The sequence below is a fragment of the Pseudopipra pipra genome, chromosome 5, assembly GCF_036250125.1.
Source record: "Pseudopipra pipra isolate bDixPip1 chromosome 5, bDixPip1.hap1, whole genome shotgun sequence".
NCBI classification, from domain to species: domain Eukaryota; kingdom Metazoa; phylum Chordata; class Aves; order Passeriformes; family Pipridae; genus Pseudopipra; species Pseudopipra pipra.
This window is the reverse complement of record NC_087553.1, coordinates 45,702,430-45,722,007: the sequence shown is the minus strand read 5'-3', so window position 1 is coordinate 45,722,007 and position 19,578 is coordinate 45,702,430. Positions and strand designations below refer to the sequence as shown.

General features: G+C 35.1%; 1 protein-coding gene across 1 annotated transcript in view; it reads right to left on the bottom strand.

The window, feature by feature from the left end:
* The window catches only part of ADAMTS20 (ADAM metallopeptidase with thrombospondin type 1 motif 20), a 103,148-nt gene that overhangs the window by 44,497 nt on the left and 39,073 nt on the right, over nt 1-19,578 (bottom strand). Inside the window, exons 12-22 of the mRNA XM_064655877.1 lie at nt 13,423-13,568; nt 11,868-12,049; nt 11,635-11,771; nt 10,372-10,489; nt 6,598-6,693; nt 5,195-5,361; nt 4,957-5,086; nt 3,757-3,883; nt 2,860-3,070; nt 2,168-2,332; nt 1,284-1,448 (exon numbers count right to left, since the gene is read on the bottom strand). Coding sequence (XP_064511947.1) covers nt 1,284-1,448; nt 2,168-2,332; nt 2,860-3,070; nt 3,757-3,883; nt 4,957-5,086; nt 5,195-5,361; nt 6,598-6,693; nt 10,372-10,489; nt 11,635-11,771; nt 11,868-12,049; nt 13,423-13,568 — 1,644 coding nt within the window. The remainder of the gene's footprint in view (nt 1-1,283; nt 1,449-2,167; nt 2,333-2,859; nt 3,071-3,756; nt 3,884-4,956; nt 5,087-5,194; nt 5,362-6,597; nt 6,694-10,371; nt 10,490-11,634; nt 11,772-11,867; nt 12,050-13,422; nt 13,569-19,578) is intronic.

Below are 19,578 nucleotides of genomic sequence, written 5' to 3'. Positions count from 1 at the left end.
TAGAGAAAGTGGAGGTGGAGGAAAGTGGGAGTAAGGAGTGGCTTCCAAATGAATCGCTAGCTGCAGCTGTTAATGTCTCTCCATTATAGTTTGACAAGAGCACACTTAAGGCAACTAAAACATTAGATGGCTGAAAAGAACTTGACATAAATCCTATCCTATAAATGTTGTAGTTCAAGCACAAATACTTGTAAAAACTTGGCTGTGAATAGGTACTACCAGATGGTACAGTAGAAAAACTGCAATGAAAAGCTCTGCTCCAGTGACATGGGTTGGTAAATTGCTTGTACAGGCTATTCCAGCATGCTATTTTTAATCCAGAAGAATTCTATCATGGGACTGAATTAATTTTTTATGTAATCTTTTAATTTAGTTTGTAGGAATGGAAAGCCATCACCTTGTGATCAAAAGGTTACACAAAAGGAATTCAACATTCAGCAGGATGGTTGTCTCTAAGGTAAAAATAGCAAAAAAATAAACCAAATTCTATTGAAAAATGTATTTAATTTCCAAAGGTATAATTATTCTGTATTTTACTAACAGATACATAAAAAAATAAATATCAGCTGCTCTTCAGTTATGAATTCTCACTAACATACGAGAAACACTGAATAATCCAACACTTCTGTTGGTTTGAATAAAGTGATCTATAAAAGCTACATGAAATTGAGTACCTTATTTTTTTTTAACTAATTCTCATTTGGGGACAAAAGGTTCTTTCATAAATTAATTCACTTTGTTCTAGAATTTTGAAGTCACTCTGGTATACATTAGATGAGCATCATTACACACAGGAACATATATTTCAACAGCATTTTCACATAAAGAGATAGCAGATCTTTTATCACTGAAGATAAAAACAAAACAACAAAATACTAAGTCGTTTTGCCTACTATTATTAGCATATACACTTCTATGATCTTAACTGTAGCTATCACTTGAATATGTCCACTCCCCTATAAACATTTGGTCTTTTACCTGTCTTATTCACCCGAACAGTTTGGTATCCACATTTTCATTATTCTGGTGATGTAACGCATTGATGTGCAAAAGCGTCTTTGATATTAAGGCTCAGGATCAATGACTATTAGGCATTTAACTTACATGTGGGTGTTCCTAAATTACACATTAGATAGCCAATAGGATCCTGCAAACAAACATGTTAATCAATTCAACTGAAATAACTGCTTAAAGATTCAACTAAAATGTTTAAAAGGTATTGTTTTGTGATCACTCATAGTCTGAACTATAAAACAAGAAGTTAGAAATCCTTATGTACTCACTGATCCCCAAGGCCCTACTTGCCAAGATGCACATTCATGAAGTTCACACGGCGTCACTGTTTCTGGTCTGTCATTTGGATTACAGAAGTCATCTCTCATTTGTTCATCATGAAGTTGGCACCAGACTTGGCGATGCTTTATTCCTTTGCCACATGTCACAGGACACTGTAACATTATTAGAATCATCAGTTTGTAAAGACATGAATCTACATTAATGGCTTCAATTTCTTCTAGTAATTTGTCAGATTTTAAAGATCACATACATTACAAAAATATTCCATGAATGTAAGTAGTCAAAAAAACCCTAGTTCTCTTATGAACTCTCCATTTCCTGTAAGTAGTAACTCAAGTGCTAATACAAAGGAATCACTATTAACATTCTAAAGATACAAAATATGAGAACTATGTACAGATCATTAATTTCTATTAGAATAAGGAATACTTGTTTAAAATATGAGTACATATAACACAGCTTTCACTGGAAAAATGTTTAAACTAACCATAATTCTTTTATATCCATTCAATCTGTAATAAAATAAATATAATTCTATTCTTCAGTTGGCTGTATAGTTCTCATTGCTTCATAAAAAGGGAAGGCATGCATAATATTACTGTAAATAGATTTACTTTAAGTAGCTTCAATACCTCATATTAATGTAACAAAATGTCGGAGAAAAAATAAATTCTAGGAGTGTTTTACAGAAGTTCTCATGTAATTTTTTTCTCATAGATCTGGGATGTATATCAGCTAAATCATAAGACTTCAGAATTTTTACTGCTGTGTGCCCCAAAATAGAATAAAAAACCCTAAACACTTAATAAAGCTTATTTTAATATTGATGACCATGACCAAATGTGCCTTAAGTTTTCCATGGTTTCATTACCTCACTCCAGTCAGTAACTGACCAGCTTGGACATAAGAATTCATTGCAACTCTGTGTTACAACTTTTGGAAGTTCCTGGCATTCTCTGTCAGGAAGACGACGACCCAAGTTATTCATACAAAAAGCTTCTCTGGTTCTGACACCTCTTGCACAGCTCCTGGAACACTGCAGTGTATAGAAAATATTACAAAACAGGAAACAGAACACAATAAAACCAGGTAAAAATACATTATTAATCTTAAAGGTGTAAGACATTAATGATTGTGCTAGAAAAACGTGTCCTGCCTATAATGCACAGACTGATAATATGCCCATTTGAGACAAATTTAGCACTTTGTTTAGTAGTTCCAAGATACAACTCTTGAATGAAGAATAAAATTGAATTTGTACTCACTTTTTTTCTTCAAAATACTCTCAGAACTAAATTATTAAGACTGTAAATAAAACACACATCTTTAACTCCCAGATCTCTGCTAACTTCCAAAACCAAGCTGCAAACAAGCTACAGTTTCTTACAAAAGTATGAGAAAGTTGCTGAAATATAAAGGTTGGTATTAGCTGTTTCAATAAATCTGTATTCATCAAACATTATTTCTTTTTAGTTAAACTAAAAAAATAAAAAAGAAATAAAAATTTGGTATGAATGCTAACCAGAACTATAATGGTACACTTATAAAGTTTGTAATTTGTACCTCTGACCATTCTGTGTAGTGCCAGTTTGCTAACATACAGTCACCATGGCAGGGCTCTCTGGCTGGTGGTCTCTGCTGATCAGCACAGTACCTATCATCAACTGGAGCACTGAGTCCTTTTGAACTAGAGTACTTCATGCAGCGGATCTCAATAGACCGATAACCTGGACCACACCTTGATGTGCAGTCACTTTTGCCAACGTTGTGCCACCTACAAGGACAAACTGTTGTAGAAAGCTAACTATGTTTTAAAAAATACGAACATGGCAAATAAAGCACTCAGAGAATGAACCAAGGATTATAATGTAAATATAGATGTACATTTTAGGGAACAGACAGAACTGTAAAGTCTCTCTCATGATTGGAATTTTCAAAGCAATATAAAAGGATTTGACTTACAGGCTTAAAACAACTTTTTAAACTTAAAGGATCTTTTGTCTCAGTCTCCTAGGTGACTTTGAAAAATGTAAGCTATAATTCTAACTCTTCATCCTCTGAATACTTCAGCATGGGCTTTCTTGGAGTGCAAAAACACAAGTCTGCTTCAAATTAGTTCCAGTTGTGGGTACAATTCTGATGGAAAATGTTTTCCACACGGCAATACAAGTTTTTGTGCCAGAATATATAGAACTGATTCACAATCCTGACAAAAGACTTTGTACTTTACCAATAAAAATTAGAAAAATACCCTAGCTCTACTTAGATTCAGAAGTGTAATTATAATGTACCCATTATGCCAACAGATTTGAGGAGAAGCAGGAGAGATGGGAAGGATGAGGGAGGTAGAGAGGGATGGAGGGACAGAGGATAAAGCAATCTGAATTACTTTGTTTCAATCTCAATCAAAAAAAACATATAAGACCATAATAGCTCAATCAGTTAGGAACCTCTGTTTACCTTAATTCACACTCTGTATTACACTCCTCAAAGACACTTGGTACAGTGGGTATAAGTTCACATCTTTGATCAGACACTACTACATGATCACTTTTACGTATACATGCCATTCTCCTTCTTCGAATACCTTGAAAAAGTACCAAAAAAGGAAATAAGGGGCTAAAATAAGAGTGCCTTATGGATTCCTCTCATCGTTTAGGAATTTAACTGAGATACCCCATTAACGCTAATCACTGTATACAGCAGATTCTGCCCAAATATGCTGACTACATTCCAGGTGGAGAACAACCTTGTCCCAGTGATCTTGTGATCTTTGCCATCTCCCAGCTGTCCTACAGTGGTCTTACAGGATATCAGCTTCCTGACAACTACAAAAGTGCAACAGTCCGTTCACTCATCAGGCTAAGTATTCCAAATGTATCATGTCTGTCCTTCGCTAATTAACATATTTTCAAACCACCATGTCAACTAAGAGGTTGTGATCCTTTCCTTTAAGGAAGCAGAAAATTTGATCACAGGGTACCTAAAAGATACCCTGAGTGCTGGGAGAAGTAGCACAGTTGACAGTTGACAGATGCACTGCTTCTCTAGCACATGATCATGTCTACAGCCAGACTCAAAACCAGAAGAAACTCATCATCACGTGACTTCAGGCTTTTCTAGTACCCACTGTCAAAAAGCTCTGTACATACACTTTTATATACTCATTTCATAAATATTGTGCCTTTATTTTTAACACTGGAATGGCCTATAGAATAAGTTTAAAATAGTAAAATATATTTTTAAAGAGCTTCATCCCCTGTAGCAGATAACAAAAAAAGACAAGTAAATGTATAAGAAAAATACTAGACAAATCGGTGACCATCTAGAAATAGGATAATGGAATCTAACGCATATTAGTAGATATACAATACCGCTTTCTAAGGATGCATTAGACTTGATTCAACTTTTGTTTTAACAAACCACTCCTATGTCTACAAAGGTAGGTTTGAGTATAAAATTGCATTGCATAAGTACTGAAAACAGTAAAAACAAAAATTAGAAGCTATTCTGCCCTTAAGGGCTCTGTGCACTTAAAGTTTACTGAGAGTAATAAATTTCTTCCTTACAAATAGGGGTGAAAAATCAGAGTACTTAGGACTAGTCTCATCCTAAATGCCATCAGGTTTTTGGTTCTGGTGAAAAAATAATTCACAGTACCTTGGCACATCCTGCTGCAGTCTTGCCAGGGTCCATAAGGATCCCACGTAAATAAATCACTTCTGTCTTCTATTGGGATATTGAATGAATAACGCACATCAGGGTTGTGTAAATTCCCTACACACAAAACCTTGATGAGATAAAATGATAGCTGTTTTTCAGTGAATATGAACATAAAACTATGAACATAATGTTCATGTAGGAAATTTTCAAACTTATGAAAAAAGTAAACATGCACCTGTAAGGTTAGCTCTTCTTCAACTCTATCAGTGCTGTTAATTCGTTCTATCGTATTGTTTGACCCACTGTACTCAAAAATGGCTCCTTGTATATTGACTTCTTTTTTTGACATGCTTACAACAAAATTTCCATTCAAGATAAAATTTCCATGAACATCAGATAAAGCTATAAGTGAAATAAAATATTGGAAATAAAGTATCTATTTAATTAAAAGGTTCTATCAATAAAAACTCTTAATAATATAACTTCTTATCAACACTTAGCTTTATTTTAGTCCATGTATAAAGTTGAATCAAATAGTTTCTAATGAGTAAATTCAATCCTAATCATCAGTAACTTTCACCTAAGCAGTTGTCATGGATTTTCTCTGCATTATACTAATATAATAATATTTGTTCTGCTGAAGGGCTGACTGCAGTCATGACTTCTAAATTTGGTTAGGTTCTGCTATGTAGAAGGAAACAATAATTATCTGTATTTCTGCCCTATTCTATAGCCCACATCCTTGTATTTGCTAGAGCTACTTCTAGTGAAGTGGCTTTCAAAAGTAAACTTGAAAGTAAAAATAAATTATTAAGCATTTATAATAGTCATTTAATACAATGACCAATCTACAATAATGAAGATGAATGACAAGTTAAACTTTTTAAAATCAGGTAGAATTTGTAGTACAGGCATGCTATTCAGGCGATACTACATTTGAAATGGTAGCTAATATCGGGGGTAGGGTTGTTTTTGTGTCCTGCGAGCTGCATGTGGGCAACAGCTGACAAGGAAAACATTTTGAGAACTCTGAAGTTTGTTGACTAGGATGAAAACGGAAGAAGAGACAGAAAGTAAATATGCATCAGTATTTTTTCAGGTACTTCAGATACAATGTAACTACTGTGAAATAGAACAACCAAGATTTTTGGTACAATGTGCTTGTGAATTCTCTGTTACCTGCACACATGCAAATATATCAACCACCTTTATACTCAGACATGATAGAAAAAGAGAAATATGAGATAACTGATAAGCTTCCTGATGGTCAGACTGCTTTGTTTGTAAACAAAGTGTATGCTTCCAAGATTTAAAACAACAAATACCTGCATTATTCTCGAGTTCACTTTAATGAACACTGTGACAACAAAGTAAAAAATTGACAAAATGATGCCACATGCTATAATTCCTCTTATCTGACAAATAATGCACTCCTTTAAGAATCAGAAACCTAACAATATCTCACTCATTTTTACGGAAACTAATATCTACTGAGAGACTCAGGCAAATAAATATACAAAGTAATTAGATATTTCATCTAAAATCTTTATCAGACTTCTGATAATACACATGTCTAGGACAGATCCCTGGTACGAGCACAAAACCTATCCACCAACGTTGGACACAGGAGGCTTTTACCAAGGTAGTTGTCGTCTTCTGGTTTCCCTGAGTAGCTGTACTGTCGAATATCAATGTTTGTTGCTCCTTTGGGAATATTTACTACAACATTGTAACCTGCAATGTAATTATTCACAAATTAATTATATAGAAAAATAGTCAAATACTAGTAAATATGAACATAGATTTAACCAGTTTTATTCACAAAACCCTACAGTGCAACAGAGACAACCAATGCTGAATGCCCTCATGTTCTAGGAAGTGTTAGGTTCTGTGTTCAGAAAAGTAAATTCAGCCCTTTACCACTAACTTGAGTTCAACCTACTCAGAAAAATCCCTAGAGAGCAGCACTCCTCTAGAAAGAAGTCAAGTATATCAAGTGGGACTCAGGAAACACTGTGACTCCTCAAAATTTAACCACAAAACTTTTATAGAAATCTGAATAAGTCACTTAACATGAAATATCTCAATTCCCTGTTTATACAATTGAGGTAGTTTTTCTCTCACAAGAGTATTTCATGACAGCACTTTAAAGAATGAGTCTTAAATAATAAGAATATAATAAAATAATAATAAAAAGAAGGAGTCTAAAATATTGCAGTGTTTCAGGCCATATGCACAGGTAGATGTTTCAGTTAAATTAGCCATGCTTAATCCACATTCTCCTGCTTAAAGGTTGACTGCACTCCCTTTAAAATACAAATGCTTCACAAATGAGCCATCATTTCTTGTAGTATCTCCAATTACTACATGAGGTAACAAAATAAGGTGCATCAAGATCTACTTCTTAAAACAGTCACTCTGCACATAAACATAGGTTAAAAAAACCAAACCTGTTTCTCACAGATGTTAATCACAAATTCTAAAGGATTCTTATGGCTGAGAAAAACTGAGGAAGGCAAACATTGGAAACAAATAATAAACACAAACGTAATCTGAAGTATTCATATAAGCTTTGATAACTTTTCCATCTATTTCACTGTGTTTAACAATCTTGCTGGGATTTAACTTTAATTGACTCACGTCTGTGGATAAAAATTTAAATGACAATATTCTTTTCCTTTTGTATTGGGTTTGGTTGGGATAGAGTCAATTTTCTTCACAGTAGCTGGTATGGGGCTATGTTTTGGACTTGTGTTGGAAAATGTTGATAATTCAGGAATGTTCTTGTTATTGCTGTGCAGAGCTTACACAGAGTCAAGGCCTCTTCTTCCTCTCATACCACCCCACCAGTGAGGAGACTGGGGATGCACAAGAACTGGGAAGGGACACAGCCAGGACAGCTGTGTCCTGGACAACTGACCACAGGAATATCTCAGACCACAGAGTGTCATGCTCAGCATGTAAAGCTAGGGAAAGAAGGAAAGGGGGATGGTCGGAGTAATGGCATTTGTTTTCCCAAGTCTCTGTTATCTGTGATGGAGACCTGCTTTCCTGGGGCTGAAAACCTGTCTGTCTATGGGAAGCGATGAATGAATTCCTTGCTCTACTTCGAGGCTTTGTGGCTTTTGCTTTCCCTATTAAACTAAACTGTCTTTGAATCCATGAGTTTACTCACTTTTACTCTTCCAATTCTCTCCCCCATCCCACTGGGAGGCAGTGAATGAGTGGCTGTGTGGTTCCAGCTGGGGTTAAACCATGACAAATCTCATAACTCACTAACTTTCCAGTGCTTTTAACCTATTAAAACTATGCCACACATTTAAATGATTTCTAATTACAGGTCTATCACATTTACCACCTGGGGGCAGCAGTGCAATTGCAAATTGACACGACAAGCTCTGGATAAATATGGCTTGGTCAATCTTCCAGCATACTGGGACAAAAAACCAAAACACACTCAAAAAAGCCCCTCATCTCATACATTAAAGACCTTGTGACAATAGAATGAAAGAAGACAAAATATGGGGGGAAATTATAAACAAAACTGCACAGCACATTGTCAAGGATACACAAAGAGAACAGATCACATACTAGGGCAATGAGAATGACCATTGTCCAGGAAATCCTCAGATACTCTAATGTGATGCAATAATAATAGCCAACATAATAATAATGTGTACATAATTAGATTACCATTTCCTAAAATAGTAGCCAAGTAAATTAGTGTTTTGCTGTAATGAATTTTTGATGATTGTTTCACTACTGTTTAAACAATTACTGACAACATTATAACTGCATGAATACAAGCACATACTACAGGCTGCTACTGCCAATTCCAAATTCTGCCTTACAAGTAAAATGACTTATTTCAGTATGAAATGGAACCAATTGAAGTTATAAGAAAAAGATCAAGTGCACAGACTTTGGCATACTTATTTTATTATCCTAATTAAGAAGGTTTTGGAAAAGAATATTTCCTCAGACAATGTCTTCAGTTATCAGCCTAGGGATGTCTTAGACCTGTCATGGACATTGGAGTTTTAATGGTCAGCTAACTACAACCTCTTGTTTGCATTGCTGTACTCCCAGTTGAGCACGTCTAAATGATAATTCCGAATGTTTAGCATACTGTCTAGTAGTACAACTCAGTATCATCTTTTATATGCCATAATTCCAAGAACTTGAACATAATTTAAACATTCAACTAAGTATAAAGCCAAATAGGAAATCAAGGCTTTCCTCATCCCAAAACATGGGGCTTTTTTTTCCCTTCCAACTTCAATTTGAAGCAAATAAGTCTGTGACAACGGAAAGTTGATGAACAGCAAGAGAGTGACAGTCACAACCATATTTGCATAAATCGTAGTTTCACATAATGGTCACTTGATTTGTAACAAATGTATTTGTGACAAAATTTGTGTACTACCTATAAGCAGCTTCTCAGGACAGACACAAGAAAAAATACACGTATTTGTATGGGAAAGGTACCTATATCCCACCTTCAGGATTTTTGGTAATTTTCAATTGGTGCAAGCCCTCTGCCAGGGAAGAGAAAATCCAACAGGACACTTGGCATACTTTTCTCTTCACCAGCAACTCCTTTGTTCTATGAAGATCCTATTTGGCAGCTCTCCAGGTATCATTTTCACTTCACCTGTGGTCTCTTCCAACCAGTGAAGTGGCATGAAGGAGCCTTTAGGCTGATACTAGCCTGGAGACTTCTCTCCTTATGTTCTGTGCTCTAACTACTTAATTGCACTGCTACACATGTACAATAGTCTCTCCATACTTCCCAAAACAGACTATATATAGAAGACTTATCAGCAGCTCTGTTAGAGAAACTAAATCAAATAAATAGGAAATACCAGTGTTATTCAGAAGATTCTCATTCAGTACCTGCCAATGAAGAGGAAAGAACATAAATATTGCTATCCCTGTTCTCTGTAAAGATAAGGCTTACATTTCACAGGCTATTTTCTTCACTATAGGAGAAAAGGAACCTCATTAGCTGCTCACAACAGACTTCTTGCTATTTCTTTACACAACCAAAAGGAGACACTGGAATATGTCCTTCAGCTGCATAGTTTCAGACAAGAGAATGCAAAGTACAAAGCAGGAAGCATTCTTCCTTTTAAAATACTTTTATTCTCAGCATATCTTTTACTCATGTCTTTTGCTTTGACCTTAGGGCAGACTGACTTTTCTTGCCACTTGAATGGGTTACTATGTCACAATGCTTGCCTCTGCATCCTTAAGAGGGAACGTGACTGAAAATCAGAAATATTTTTTGTTGATAGAAGTCCTAAAGAACATACACTGATATCCTACTTCCTTAAATGTAAAGCATAATATCAAAGCCATACTGAAATGTGCATTAAGATTAAAAAAAAACCAAAACCAAAACAAACATACCATAACGAGCACTGTTGAAAGTACCTGCAAGTGTCTTACACGAAGAATTATCACCACCACAGATTCCACATTTGTCTATCCTTGCCTTGGAATTCAAAACGTGATCACAGCCTGCTTGCTACAAAAAATAAAAATAATAAAAAAGCCCTGTGTCAGTCAGCCCAATGGAAAACAGTGAAAACAAACAATGTAAGCTTCCCACTACCCCAAAATATTCTTCTTCATTGTATATATCTAATGTTCCTTGAAATTCATTAAAAGCCTTTTAAGTTTTTTGGTGCTGAGATGTAAGGGCAAAACACAGTGGTGCTGTTGTATTAAGAATGTACAATCCAAATAGAAGACTTAATATGTAAAGAACTGTATAAGAATACATAACAGTACATAAAGATTTTGCATTAAAAAATCAACATAGTGTATAAATTTTAAGTTATATTTATATTAAAATTCTTGGAATCCTAAAAGCAGTATGTGCGTGTACATGGTCATCAATTCTTTTAACGTCTGTCATTACTGCAAAATAAGCAAAGGAATATGTGTAGACTATGCTGGTTAAACTAACACGAGTACAATTTTTGTTTACATATCTTTACTTAAACTTCCCTTTTTATTGAACTATGATAAAAAGAACAGTTCTCTGGCATTTCCTCTTTTCTCTTGATTCAACACTATAAAAAAAGCTACATATTCTCCTCATCCTGAATTTACTGTTTCACTGCAATCAGCAGAACAACCTGGGCTCGACAAAAAAGTCTTGAATTGTTATAACATAGCATCTTGCTTCTCCCAGCAAAATCTTGTGGCAATGCCATACGTGCTATTAAGCAAAGAATGCTGAATTGATCCCTTTCAGGAGTCAGTTCCTCCTGATTTTACAATGAAATAATAATTATGTAATCTATCTACCGTTGGATTTTCTACTTTTTTACTTCTCTGGTACCAGAAATACAACAATAATAAACACACAGCATGTTCCTTTCTTCTCTTTATTTCAATTTTGGATCAGTTTCTCTCTACTTACTCGAACAATATTAACTCTCTCACATATGAGGTTTAATGAGGCAAGACTCCGGGTCTTCAGATTCAATTATATGTTCTTCACTTAATTGCCTCAATTTCTAGATCTCTAATTTGATAGGGAATAAAATCAGCTTAAGCAAACTCAGAACATCGTATTTTCATTAATGTTTATTTGGATTAATATTTAATATCTACCATCTGCTAAAATTGATTTTAATAATTAATAAGTTTAGATTTAAATACCCTGCATAAGCCTTGAACACAAAGGTCATTGGTTTCTGCTCCACAGGGAGTACCATCAGCAACTCTGTCCTTCAGCTGATAGTAGGAAGTTGTTCCAGAAACTCGGCAAAAAAGTTTACAGCGATCTTTCATAGAAACTGGAAAGAAAATCCAACAGGTTTCTTGTCTGTTTTAAAACTTTAATTAAAGTAACATTTTTATTTTGTTAGTTTAAAAAATGCATAATTACTTACTACCACTGTATTTTGGAAGCCAGCGAACCGCAGATGTAAGACCATTGATGTTGAAGTGTCTGCCATCAAATTCAGAGCACTGTTGCTCCCGGAAATCTTTTTTGCCTTTTGGACATGAATCCGTATTACATGACCGAAATTTCATCCTGCGACCAACACAGTACTTTCCTCCATTTCTTGGCCTAACACAAAAGGGTAAATGTAAAACACACTCATTTTCTAAAATTGCTGTTTTCCATTAAAAGTGGCTCAAGCCACTGATATAAAAGGCAAAATCTCACACAGCATTCTGTCAGCTGTTACTGACTTACACACACACACTTAACTTCTATTGCACTGTGCATTCATTTATACCCAAGAGAAGAAAATGAAACAATACTTGTAAAACATTACTGCTGAGGTAGGTGGTAATCAAGCTACTGATGTTTATTAATGCCTATTACACTTTTACTTCTCTTAGAGTTATAACTATTTTGCCTGGGAAAAAGCATTATTTAATGCTTTTATTCATTGAGCTAAGATTATAACCTTATTTTTACAGAAGCAGCATCTCCTCAGTAATTTGAAATTACTATTTTACAGAATGACAAAGAAAGAAGACAATTAGGAGCTGACACACTCTTTTCTATAGTCCTAATATTGGTTTCAGTTTGGGGATCAAAAGAAATAAAAAGGGAAAATTGTGGAAAACACCCCATTTACTGTAAAGTCTAAAATACATTTCCTAACAGTCATAAACCCTGACACAAAATAATTCAGTATTAGTATGTTCTTGGGGAAAACAAGAATAAATCAATGGCATATTGATACTATCAATTACTACAGATTGACAGAGGATATCTAATGGCAATCTAGTCTACTGCTTCTTGCTCATCAGAGAAAATAAAATAACCTGGGGCCATCTGATAGAAGTTAATTTATCCCACTGATAATATCAAGTGGGCATGACTTCCTAGAAAAACCCTGAAACAACCCAGGGAGCAGCTGTGGTTCTGGTTCTGGACAAGTTAAGGGTAAAGTTCTCTTTGATTTTTATTACAGAGAATGAAACTCACATGGAATTATTTGTTCAATGGAAGTTTCTCATTACAAAGGTAAGCTGTAAATGACCCTGCTATAACCAGTGTTCCTTGTGGGGCATTACTGGTGGCGATGTTGTGGAAAAGCCTTAAAGCAAATCAAGTGTTTCACTAAACAGATTAGTAGGGAATACATATACTTCTTTTTTCAGCTCCTACTCGAAAGAAAGCATCTCAATGTTTAAAGAAACCTCAACAGTTTATCTTGAAAAAAAAAGACCCTGCCAATGTAAGTCTTCGGAAACATCTATAAGTATAAATTATATTATTTAAAGACAAGGGCGATCTAAAAGTCCTCTGCATATCAGAGTCTGTAGGCCTATATCTCTTTCCAAACACAGCTGAAACAAGCATGTTTTTACTGGTGCTTCAAACTAATTTGTGCAGCTCACAATACCTTCATTTTGATTTGAACCAATCCATTCTTTCTTAATATCTTCATTATGCACTAATGTAAAACACAATAAAAAACATACTCTGGTCGATTACACAGCCTGGTGGTGCTCTTGATTCCACCTCCACAAGTTCTTGAACATGAGCTGTAAGGTCCCCATGGCCCCCATTCTCCATCTACAGGACGCATCTCCATTTCTCTGCTCACACAAATTCCATGGCGGCAGTGCTGCACAGTTGACAAACAAAATAAAATTTTTAATTCCAAGCAAAAGTTTACTGCATATTTTAGCCACAGAAAGAACAAAGTTTAAGAGCTCACTATGCTTATCTGGATCCAGATATTTTCTAAAATGTTCGATTTCCTTTGAGATAACTTATCCAGTACTCATATTTTTAAAAATGCTGTCTAGATTTCTTTGCTCACTATGAAAGCTACTGGATGCTGAATACATATTTAAGTCTTCTCACTTTGTCCAAACGCCTCTACAAGACTCTTACAGTCTTGGATTCCCAATATGTTTTCTCGCACAAACTTCAAAAATAGATTTAAAACTGTCTTTTATGTTTGAGATTTTCCAGTTTAATTTAGAATTCATGCTGATACAAAGAGTGAAAACTCGTAACAAACCACCAAGCAAATCAGGGTGTTTTGAACATCTCAAAAGCTAACTATCTAGTGGGATTGTTTGGAAAAAGCAGCCAAGCATTTAAGACCTTGGTTATGGTAAAGCAAAGTGATGCTATAGATTCGTGTTTGAACTCAGACTTTCATGCCTATAACAAAAGGTGTGAAATATTTTATTTATATTTTAAAAAACCTTTTTTATTTACTACTAATTAAAAAAATTGTTATTACAATTAAAATGGAATTAATAGTTAGAGAAATAATAATTCTTAGAGCAAGATACTACTTTACAATGTCTATTCTGTTACTTCAGATTTTTTTCCTGGTGAAGAACTACCTATTTCCAACTAAAAATTTACATAAAGGAGTAATTTTTATTTCCTTTGCTGGGATTTACATTATTAAGAAGACAAAGATTGCAAAACTCTTTTTTTGTAGTCGTGCCACTTATGAGACCTCAACACACTGAACTGTAAATGGTTATTATTTATAGACAGTTTTTTTTCCCAGAAGCATAAAGTGATCTATCTCTTGCTTCTAAATATTTACTGTCTAGTATCTGACTGGACAGTACATGACTAAAAAGTCTAAATGAGAATCTTATGATTGGTGCATGTGTGACTTTTTCCAAAGAACCCACAGGAATTACCAGCACTAATCCTACTGATGACTTATGGCAGTTGGAATTCTAATTCACTTGTATGCTTTAGAAAATCCCAAGTGGTATATTTGATCACAACATAGTGGAATAGTTTACATACTAATATAGAATATTTACAAGATACTATAACATCAGCACAATGTATCCTGCTGACTTCTATTTGAATAATGTGTCAACTTTGTCCTTGACTCCAAACACCACCCGAGGCATCAAAGACTGCCTGTATCTGGAGACAAGACACTGGGTAAGGCTGAATACATGGGGTCAGTGCTCATATATAATAGAGAGAATTCTTTATTTTAGATGCCTGTTTGCAGACTCAGGATTAGACTGATCATCAATTAGGTTCGTAGTCAGGAGGGATTCTCCTACTCATATTGACAGGGAGTGGCTTATTCCATCTTTCCCTGCAGTATATACATGGATCAGTCACTGGAATCATCAAGAGAAGATTATGTCTACTCAACTGTTTCTTATTTCTGAAGCTTAGGATTTGCCTCTCTACAACACAAAACATCCTTGTATTATCTTAAAGTCTAGAAGGATTTGGGTAACTAAAATCTCTGGCACATAAAACAATTTCAGAATCTCTGATACACAAAAGATAAAATAATTCAAGGATTACACCCCTTTTTTTACAACTACAGCATTTTACAAATTTATTTTTTATTTCCTAATTAGTATATGCTTTTATTTTATTGATACTTATGTTCTTTGCTACTGATCATTTTGCTCTCAAAACAGGAATTTGTTCCAGAATCTGATTCTCTTTTCAGGGTTCTGGCTGAGTTCCTAATTCAACCTGATGACAAAACTGCCTGCTTGTATAATTCTTCATCACACCAACTCTTGGACATAGGCCATATCTTTTAAGTCCTGGATGCCTTCCTCTAAGAATATGACCATTCCAGGTGATTGTAATGCCCAAAGCAATCACAGAAAAAATCTAGATCTATCTTTTCATATAACCATTTAAATGATCCAGTCAATTGGCCAGATCATCACTTGCTTGATGTTAAGACTAATGCTTTAACTTAACACCAAGAAAACTACATATGTGCATATGAAGTCTCACAGGAGTGCTTACTGTTAGTTTTTATTATTTTTTTCAAGATGCCCTTAGGGTACTGGTACCTTTACATACAAATCTTCTAGTATTTAACGTCAAGTACCATAAAAGATAATGCAGCCATAAGGTAAATGAGGAAATATTAAAATCTTGCCTTTCCAAGAACTGTCATTAGCATCTTAGGAATTAATTTTTTAGTCTATAGGCTGAAGATTTTAAATCCTCCTTCACAAAACAAATACTGCATTCTAATATGTGACCTAGCATTTAGGTTTTTCTTCCATTCACAGTAACTTGAAGGGAACTTTCAGGAAAAGAGAGAGTTGTAAAATGAAATTTTATACCCACAACAGCATTATTTTGATCCATAAAAATGCAAAGCATATGTTCACATCTGGGATTTTAATAGCTTATTCAACAAACTTGTCTCAGCTATTATTCCACTGCATTCCTACTGAAGCAACATGATGAAGTCACGGTAGAAAACTCTGGCACCAGACACGTTCCAGATGTTCCTCTGTGCTTGATTGAATCACTGCTTCACTGAGAATACTAGGATATACAAAACTTCCATAAACTTAAATATAATTCCTAAACAATTTTTTCCTGCATTCTTTATGGCAAATATAACGTATGCATCATGTAAAGTGGGTATCACACTTAATTCCAAACATACTGACTGCAGTAAGTGACAATGCTGCTCTAGCCAAGATCAGCAGTTGGTTTTCTGTCAAAAAGACAGAAATTCTGACTCAAAGTTGCATCTAATTATTATATCTTCAGAGATGAGAGGAGGGTTAATGATTCAAATTTGGTTTGTATTTTTTAATAACCTGCTTATAATAAACAGTTTGAATCTTACCTATGGATTACCCTATGATTTGATAAATTGACTTTGAGTGCTTCCAACTTATCTCTTACTGAATTTGCCAAATTTCCAGGAAAGCAACTTTGAAAGAAATTATTAAAGCATTACTTGCCAGGCTATGCTTGATTTCGACTGAATCGAGGAGAGTGACAGATGCATGCGGAACAGGACTAGAGCTCCTCTGAAATCAAGCCCTTCCTACACAGCCTTTTATGACTCACAGCAGGAAAAGAACTCCAAGTTCACTCTTACTGCCTACATTTTCCAGGCTGATCACAGATATACACATGGTTTTTGAAGACCTTAAGACAAAGACTGACACACTGATGCTCAGTGTGTGAGGACATCATTCCATGCACTGGAGCCCCACATAGCCTTGCAGAAAAAGAGATGAATACGTTTTCTTGAGCTTATTTCCGGATACAAACATGTTTCCATGGATGATACTGGTAGCTGCTGGTGCTTCTAAAGGGAAATAAGATGACTGAACACCAAAGACAAGTATGCAGAGAAAGTGAAATGGACAAAGCATTGCAGAAGTGGCCATGAAGGTCTGTATTTTGCCTGCCAAATATCCAGGTTTTTTTGTTCTGACTCTTTTTTTTTCCTTATAAAATACAATCCAAACAGCACCCTGAGAATGCCTGTGAATAGCACAGGAAGAGAAAGTTATAGTGGATTAAATGCAGGAAAGGAAAACAGGCATAGCTGGTAGCCATGAAACAGAAAAATCCTAAACAGTGCTGCAGCAGATCAGTTCACTATGATGCATTTGGCCTGTAGCTGAATTATGAGCATGAACTGTCTCAAAGAAGATTGCAATCACACAGAGCTGGGAAAGGAGTATGAATCTTCGAAGTTACACAGATTCAGCAGAAAATCCCAAGAGCAGGGAGTGAAGATAAACACTCACTCGAATGCCAAACTCCTGTTGGTGCTGCCTGTGTCCATGTCTGTGCAGTGTTCCCATTCGTTCCCTTGAATGAATGTACTGCTACAGGCCTCGGTCTTAACTGCAAGTGGATGTAACAAAACCTTTTGCTGTACACTAAACCTATGCCTCCTCTCCGTCCTATAATACACATAGTCCAGAAAGCACACTGCTCTAAGAACTAAGATGAGAATAGGACCATAGAGCATAAAAAAGGAGCAAAACCAGAGCAGTTAACAAAACGAGTATACAAGACAGAAGAAATGGAGCTTGGAAAGGTATCTAACTGAAGTTGTAACCACGGCATCTCAGGTCTCTCTCTGTAGCACGGATTCTCAGACGAGTCTAAATTTATAACTCAAATGCATTATCAACGAATCCCACAAAATGTTATTTTTTTCAACATTTTCAATTTATTCTTACAAAAAATCTGCATATTTTATTTTTTCCCTTGAAACTTTTGCTTTTTCTATAATTATATCTCATCAGAAAAGTATTTCTGTGAAATCCCAGTTCATAGAAAAAATTCTTGGTTTGAGCCCATACTTTACTCTGTTCTTACAGTTCAAAAGATCTGCTGCTGCTTTCCAGATGGTGAACATATCCCCCTATCACTCAACTCTGATAAAATCCATCTGAATTTTTTATACTTACTTTACACATATACACATAAAATGATTTATTCTTTCAGATTAAAACTCTTAATGCATTACATTCATGAGGTAGTCAAGCTATGCAATGATTTTTAATAGAAATCAATACATGAGCAGTAACCTACAACTGAAGAACACCAAACACACTTCAGAATCAGGCTGGTATTTCTTTTACTGTTCCAAGCAATTCTTTGTTGCTCTGCTTCCCTATTCTCAATTGTTCCTATAACCCTATCTTCTATGTTAAAGTGATGAAATCTTAGTTCATTTGATACTTATTCTAGATATTTTTAGATGCTAGTTCAATATACACTATATATCTACAGTGAATAGAAGTGGTAAACATTTCTCTAAAACAGACAAAGGTACACGCTTTCCAATGAAACTGTTACTTGTATCATGTGAATTCCTTCTTGCTGTTAAACAGTTTTTTTCCAGGCTTCTATGACATTCGCTTTTTTCAGTGTTTAAGTAGCAAACTACCATTATGTAGTTTCCAGGACATGGAAAAGTTTAGGTCAGAATCACATAGCTACCTCCTACCTCTCCATTCCAATGTCCAAGGAATCAATGGAATATGGGCATATTTCTATATTCCTCAGGAATCCAGGAAGGACCAGAGTGCAACCCTTTCAAGCGTCTCAAAATATAATTATAACACCCCCCCCACTTTATTAGGTATTTTTGCTGTTATTTTCATAGCAAAAACAACTTGTTCTGAGAATGCCACTCCTAGAAAATAGATGGTTTCAACAACTATTTTTCTTTGGAGATTTTTTTTTGGGGGGGCTCAGATGTGTATCACTAACTCCAACAGATGAGTTACCATTATCGGAATGAATATCATATAAATTACACTGCTAAAAACTGCATCAACTTCATTATACAGAAGCCATGATTCCGAGCCAGGTGTAAGCTGGAGATGGATGTGTAAGGAGAGTTTGTATATCAGTTGGCTTGTAGCTAATTTGGTTACATATAATAGTGTAGATATTTATTTTCCATAACACTTCTAGCTTCCTACTCCCTTTAATTAGATCCACCATGAAATGGGATTAAGTATTTTCTCTGAATGTCATCAACCACACTGTGAAAACTGGTACCCGGAGATTTAGAATTTTGTTTGGGTTTTTTTTAAACATAAGCAAAGACATTCAAAATACCAAAACCTGAATCACTCTTCAAACTCACTCCTTTGGAATTTTAGAAAGAAGGTTAATAAAACACCTCAAAACTTCTCATGTTTAAGGTGTGGAAAAATCATTTATACTATCCCAAGAGGACAAATGCAAGTCAATACCTCACTACAGAAATCCAAAAAATAAAAGAAGCAGATAACAAAATAAAAAAACAATTGAAAACAGAATCCGAACAAGAGTCTGCTGGTCTACAGAAATTTCAAAGCACAATGAAATTTTTGACTAGAATG